General features: G+C 33.1%; 1 protein-coding gene across 1 annotated transcript; it reads left to right on the forward strand.

Moving 5' to 3' along the window:
- Positions 1 to 1,761: 1,761 nt before the first annotated feature.
- LOC139505390 (follistatin-like) lies at positions 1,762 to 7,362 on the forward strand (the record flags this gene model as incomplete). The annotated part of the gene is given in 4 exon segments (XM_071295005.1): positions 1,762 to 1,805; positions 4,437 to 4,554; positions 5,451 to 5,711; positions 7,247 to 7,362. Coding segments are annotated over 4 exon segments (489 nt in total). The 3' UTR covers positions 7,314 to 7,362.
- Between the last annotated feature and the right edge of the window lie 412 nt (positions 7,363 to 7,774).

The following is a 7,774-nucleotide window of genomic DNA, read 5'->3' on the forward strand; positions in this document are numbered from 1 at the left end:
ATCACACAATTTCGAACACTACCGTAACGTTCTTGATGATAAAGATGTAATAACAATGTCGCAGTATAGGACAATGAACCATAAACTGCCGATTGAAAGTGGTAGATGGCAAAACATTCCCCGAGAACAGAGAAAGTGTCCGTTGTGCAGAGTTGTTATTAGGTGACGATACCACTATGTAATGGAATGCAGCAGTCTCCTGACAGGTAGAACACTACTTATTGACAAGAAATACCTAACGAACTGTAATGTTTTAAAATTTAATGCTATTATGAACTAAAAACAGAAATCTAATTAAAACTTCGAAAATTGTGCCAATTTACTAGAATTATAAATGACAAACTGGATTCTCTCTGATGTTAACCTACTATACTGATACTATACTGATCATACCGTTGTAAAATAACTCATATTTAATGCTTCCTCAACAAATGTACAATGCAATGTAATGTAAACTAATATGTTTTTCTGTATATTCAAACGGACAGTAGTTTGACAGGCCGGAAATCCAACAACCTGACTTATGATTGTCGTAAAGATTGTTGCAATAGCGTGAACTTAAAATATGCGTTAGATTACTATTAAAGGTGATTACCTTTGTTCAACTTAGGTGATACATTGTACCAGAATAAAATGATATACTATAAATACGGAACTGTAAAAACAAATACACTTTTCAATGTGAAGAAGATTTTAATATTCATAATTTCTGTGCATTTGATGATGTGATTCCAATTTTTTTTTAAATACCATCAAATAATTTCATCATATATAGTATTATATTCACATGATAATGCTATATATCCTGAACATGCATGAAATAGTTGCCACTGGACCTAAAGCAACCTTCAATAAGCAATTGTTTGATTATGCTAATTTCTAATACAAAAGAGATCAGCAACACATAGTTACCTTTATTTTGACTACTATTACAAGTAACAAAAATAGTCATGTGACTGTGTACACTTAACGCCAATTTTAAATTGTTTGTAAATTGATTGGCCTCTAATTATTTTTTGCTTTTCTAACACTAAATCTGTTGTATTTTATTCAACCTATGCCAACATATTTTTTTACAATTTTATACCTAAATTTCAAAATGTTAGCATAGGTTGAATGAACCATCTTACTAACCGATAATTTCCTTTCTCAGTACAGTAGAGTGATATGAAAAAGTAAAGGTAGAAACTAAGGGCGCAATTAACGTCAATTCAATTAATAATGCGTCATACATGTAGGTTATAAAATAATGATAAAAAGATGAGTATCTTGGTCATATAAATCAATCCTAAAGGGGACATTCAAATTTATAAGTAAAAAACAAACTGACAATGCTATGGCAAATAAAAAAACCCAATGAAAACAGTTAAAAGACAAATAACAGCATACAAACCACATCAGAGAAAACTAAAGGCTGAGCAACACACGAACCCAACCAAAAACTGTAGGTGATCTCATGTGCGCCGGAAGGGTAAACAGATTTTGTTCCCCTTGTGAAAGATTAGAACATGAGAATTCCTTGACATATATGTTATTTCTTCCAAAATATCTCATTGACATTTAACACATTTAATCGTCTATCATGATACAATGACATCTTGGTAAAACATTTCTTGATATTAATAATATGTGACCTTAATTCATGTGAATCCCAAAGATAATTGTCAAATAATGTCACGATCTAAGACGAGATATAAGACATTACGTAGTTCGTGATTCTTACTATTGTCTATAGTCATAGAAAGGGAATAAACTCTCCAGAATGAAGGTGGCACAATTAGCTTGTTTTGTTGTATGCATTGCAGGTAAGGATACTGAAGTTTTAATTAGAATGTTGCATTTCAGTGTTTTGAAATTAAGGACTACCAGTGGAACATTTAATGCCTAACGACTTTTAAAAAAGATGAATTCGACCTTAAAATCCTAAACTCTTTAAATACAGTACAGTCGGTGTCTGGTGCTATTGCGCAATATTGTCGTGAACAAGTGTTTTTTTTATATTTAATATTTTGATTATTTGTTCTTTTTTTACATTGCATTTTTAGGTACTTTATAAATCTAAACGATTTCAATCTGATTGAGTTCTGTTGTTGTATAACGTCAAAACTTATATCATACCGAGTCAGAACTAGGTTATATGAAAATGATCTATTATTTTAAGAAATGTTAGCTAATGAATAAAGTTTAAGAATAAGTTACAACAATTTTAAATTACTGTTAACTAATGTTTACCATAAACCCAAAATCACTATTCTGGAATCCTAGCAGTGTATGTATCACATGAGTCACATTGAAGCAGATGACTAAAACGCATTCTAATTCCAGATTGTCTCCATACCTTATTGTTAAGGTGGTACCTAACGCTACAGGGAAATAACTCTGTAAAATAATCAAAACGTTTTAATAACGTTGTGTTGTTAACGGAATATTAAGTTGCTCAATGATCAAAATTGGTGTTTGTCAAACCGCTATATAACCAGTGTAATTTTTCTGACAAAACGGTTGGTTCAAAATTTTTGAAATTTTTATATTTTTGTTAAAGGGTAAAAGTAAATACTTTATTAAAATTTTATGAAAATTCAACGAACTAAATTAATTTTAGTGAAAGTGTTGGGTACCACCTTAAATTGAAAAAAAAATAAATAGATTGATAGCGTCGAAAAACAAAAACAAAATATATTTAGACTAAAAACCATACCCCTGCCCTTTTTGAAGTTAAATATTTGTTCCCTAACCAAACGTTAACATGCTGAATAACTATATATACTATGTATAGATCATATGATCTATAATCAATGACTGCTGAAGTTACAATACTTAACGTCCAGTGGCAAATATGTCATGCATGTTCAGGACATTGAACTTGAAGAAAGTTAGTTGTTTGCCGATTCAATATTTCGACATGAGCCAAAAGCATAACCCTATAACATATAACATAATTTGCAACAAATGCATACATAAAAAACTAATGTGGATGAAAATTTAATATATATTGTTTTGGGGGGAAAAGGGGGGGGGGGTGGCGCAGACGTAAGGGGCAAGGCTGATGTTAATATGTTTATTGTCCTGCACTTGGATGTGATCATTGACACCGAGGGGGGGGGGGGGGGGGGGGGGGGGGGTGGGGGGGGGTTGGAGGGAAGAGTAAAGGGGCAAGGCTGATGTTAATATGTGAATTGTCCTTTACATGTATGTGATAATTGCCACTGGGGGGAAGGCAGAGTCAAGGGGCAAGGCTGATGTTAATCTGTTTATTGTCCTGTTCATGTATATGATAATTGCCACTGGGAGGGGGGGGGCAGAGTCAATGGGCAAGTTCTGTCTACCCTCTATGTGACAAATAGACATAACAGTCGCATCCCAAATGACAACTGTGACACACAGATCTATATTGGATTTATTTAGTCTGAGAACGTATACTGTTAATGAAGCCACGCCCCTTTATTTAAAAATTTTGAACTACTTCCCATTTGAAACAAATTTATTTTCTAGGAAGAAATATAGATTCCTACACTGCAACAAGTGTATTACGATATTTCTCCACTCTCGACAGTTAAATTTTATTATTTAAAGCGCGAGGCTTGCCGAGCTCGGCTTTAAATAATAAAATTTAACTGTCGAGAGTGGAGAAATATCGTAATACACGAGTTATAGTATAGGAATCTGTTTCTCTAATGATTTTTATCCTTCTTTTTCAAAGATTTTCAAAAACTTGTGTTTTTTATATGCGACGTCATCAGGCATGGTCGCCTTTTTTCATGACGTCACAATAGGAAAATTCAGAAGAAAACAAAACATTTAGACGTCATAATCAAATTTCGTCTAATCATTTGCCGAGAACAGATTTTTCACTAGTGAGGAGAAATATTTTTCTCACACCGGTCAGGAAATGTGAAAATAGCACAAAAATTAGAAAACTAAATATTAAGTGTTCTGTTTCTTATATTGCGTTAACAATACATTTCCTGTTTCCTATTTGATAAATGTGAATTTAAATATAATATATTTATTTCCGCCCGTCGTTTGTCATTTGAAAGACAAGAATGTATAAGAACCGCAATAACCGAAGAGCTATATGACCAAAAAGGTTAAAGTCCAGTGACAAATAAAAACATATTCAGAAAAAGAACATGTAAATATTATATCATATATTGTGAACCCTGCTTTGAATTAGACCGATACCTTGAGCCGGAAGTTTAACGTGCTCACTCAACAGGTAACAAACCACAGGAAGACATGTTACTCTACCCGGACACATTATTCTGACTCCGTGCCGACCAGTCTTTGCTCTCACTCTTAAATGCCGCATGATTAGAGGAAAAGCAGCAGATATCAGTTTTTAAGTCTTTGATTTGACCTGTTTGGGGATGGAACACACGACCGTCAGTTCTACATCATTGAATAAATATTTTACTATGCCATGGTGTTTTTTTCAGTTTGCACGGCTCAAGGTTGGAGCTCTCAATATAGCTGTAGAGCCATTGAAAGATCTGATTGTTATCAATATGGAGACCACCCAGAATGTGGAACCAACGGTGTAACCTACAGAAACAGGTATTTTGAAATTTAGTGGTTTTGTGTTTTTGTATTCACTGTGTAGAATCACCATCTGATATAGGTACCCGAAGCAAACAAACAATGATAGCAAAAAAGTGTCTATTCTAAACCCCGCACAGTTAACAACTGTTTGCCGCTTTTCGCCGTGCAGTTATCCGCTTTATTTACATGAACTTCTATATAGAAAATAGCTTTTTGCGAAATACAGTGTTTTACAAGCTTAAATTTGATATACCTTTGTTCTACGAAAAAGTCAAAAGAATCGTTGAATGATATTAAGTTTATGTGTTTTTAGCAAGTTTGAACCCATCCCATGATTAGTTGAGCAGGTATCACCGCATTCGTTTTGACAATTTCAAGAGATACAACCAATCAAAGATCATATATAATTAGCCCTAAAATAATAGCTATATTATTAGGAATCGCTATGATCACGAAACTTTACTTGTCAGTAAAACGTAGTATATAATGAAAATGGAAGTAATTTGACCTTACCCCGATTTCACATTATTTTTTCCATCGCTTTGGAGGTTCCACTATCCGGTGGTGATGTTACACAGTGGTTTGTTGGTGTGTCTTATTTCTTCTGTTGCATCAATGTGTGACTCATTGCTTTGTTTTATGATATAACTAAAGTTTTCTTATTTGATTTTTTTTTGCTGAAATCATATAATGTTGATTGTATATGATTAAAGAGGACTGTTTGTAAGTTGTAATAAACTTGTGCCCCATAAGATTGCGTTACTATTGAAATACAATTGAATTTTACGAAAATGTTTAAAACAAAACAATTTCAAGCCTCAACGAAAGTGGCGTTAAAATCAAATGTCTAATCATAATTTTTGTTTTCACAATGGATATTATTTGGAAATAAAAAAGTTGGTTATTTTCAGGTGTGATTATGGTAAAGCTCACTGTGCTGATAGAAACCTCCACGTTGCATACCAGGGGGCGTGCAGCACAACTACAACTATGGCACCATCTGGTTCAACTTCCGGTACCGGAACCGGAACTGGCACAGGGGGAGGCACTGGACCAGTCATAACCGGTCCTGAGGCTGTATTTGACTTCTTTTGCTTAGAACTTAGTCATCACCCATGTGATGCAGATCTTGAAACCATTTGCGGTTCCGATGGAGTTACATACACAAACACGTAAGTATTGAACAACCTTCTTTAAAATTTTCAGAAAGACATAGAAAGATTTGGCGATACGTTCCTAAATTAGCCACCAGAGTCTTGATAGAAAGCCTTCATTCTGTTTTCTTCAATTTTTTTGGGGAATTTTTCTCCATGTTATAAAAGAACTTATTCTTTAAAATTATCTATTACACCATTTTACTATTAGATAGATATAGGAAGATGTGGTGTGAGTGCCAATGAGACAACTCTCCATCCAAATAACAATTTATAAAAGTAAACCATTATAGGTCAATGTTAGATTTGTTATATTTCATGATTTCTTCATTCTGTACATGGTTTATTTCAGTTTCATTACCTAAATCTGTAATTTTATCACAGTTTTTATGCCCCATATAGAGGCATTATGTATTTTAGTCTCTGCGTCTGTTCTTCTGTCCGTTTGTCCATCTGTGTGTCCTGTTTGAGGTTAAAGTTTTTTGGCCAATATAGTTTTTGATGAACTAGTAACACTTGGAGTCCAGTCAATTTAAAACCTAATACACATATTCTCTATTACATTTTGTTCAATTTTAATGCAAAATTTGAGTTTTTATCCCATTTTTACAGTCTGAACATAGAAGAAATAATAGTGCGAGTTTGGCGTCCGTGAAATATAAACACATTCTTGTTCTTTTTTCTTGTGTATTCCATTACTCTCTGTTCTCTATTTTTGGTTTGCTCTTATTTTCCAATAATAACCGTACAGCTGATTCATTTCGCGGGTGTAAAATTTCGCGATTTTCATTGAATAAGGTATACGAAATATTTTGGCGGTTATTATTTTGGCGGATTCAAAATGATTATCAATACCTTTACATGTGCACTTTTAAATTGGCGGAATTTATTTTGGCGATTTTGTGATTTTGTTCTATCCTCGAAAATAAGCGAAAATTTACACCCTGCGAAAATAACCCGCCTTATGGTACTTTTAGGCTTTTATTGTCTCTTCTGTGAACCCTACCCACATCCGCAGTCATATGTAAACACGTTAAAAACATCAAGATTAAAAAAAACTCTTGACTTCTGTACCCTTAATTTTGACTTTTTTTCCTCTGATGTCTGTTTACTTTGTTCACACATCGTTGTCACTATAATGACATTTTATGCGACTATCATACAAGTGAATAGTTAAGCTAGCTTTAAAACCAGGTGTAATCCACCATTTGCTACATCAGAATATGCCTGTACCAAGTCAGGAATATTACAGTTGTTATCCATTCGTTTGATGTGTTTTGACTTTTGATTACGGACTTTCCGTTGTGAAGTGTCCTGGAATTTGGTATATTTGTTATGTTACTTTTTGAGTATCTTTATTAAAATATATAATGACTTATTATACTACTGTATAGAACCTGAAATTCATATACAGATACGGACTTCACTAGATTAAAACAATTTTACAAGAATTAGCAGCAACATAGTATTATACAATTCAAAATGAAATCACGTATTTGATATATTTTGACATATGTAATGATAAAATAATGTTTATTTGTTTTTCGTTTCAGTTGCGAATACGAAAAACATCGTTGTACTCACAGAGAAATAACCATTGCCAAGTTTGAAAAGTGCTAAGCGTGACATAAAAAAAAGAGACACATATTATCTCTTATACGGGAAAGAAAGAATTTGAATTGTTATATAATGCCACAAAATCCTTATCTGTTCTTGTCAGAGCAATTAGATTGTTGTTCTTCATCTCAAAATTAGTGAGTTCTTCGATACTTAGCAAAACTTACACATAGCACAATAAGCCGGTTGCCAGTAACGCTATGTGAAAAATTTGTTACTAGATATACATGTATATTTATCAATTATGGACTTTGACGAGGTCAATACGTTATATGTATACATGGACCTGTTCAGATTATATTGACCAAGGACGAAGTTTGATTTCAGATTTTCATATATATATATATAGTACAAAAAAATATTATAAAAGATGTTATATCCTACCCTTTGATTGGAAACCATATCATACTCTGAGTTCAGTATTTTTGTGATTTTACTTTTTAGCATATAAAATCGTCAAAAAT

Source organism: Mytilus edulis, unplaced genomic scaffold (genome assembly GCF_963676685.1).
Source record: "Mytilus edulis unplaced genomic scaffold, xbMytEdul2.2 SCAFFOLD_1158, whole genome shotgun sequence".
Taxonomy (NCBI): Eukaryota; Metazoa; Mollusca; class Bivalvia; order Mytilida; family Mytilidae; genus Mytilus; species Mytilus edulis.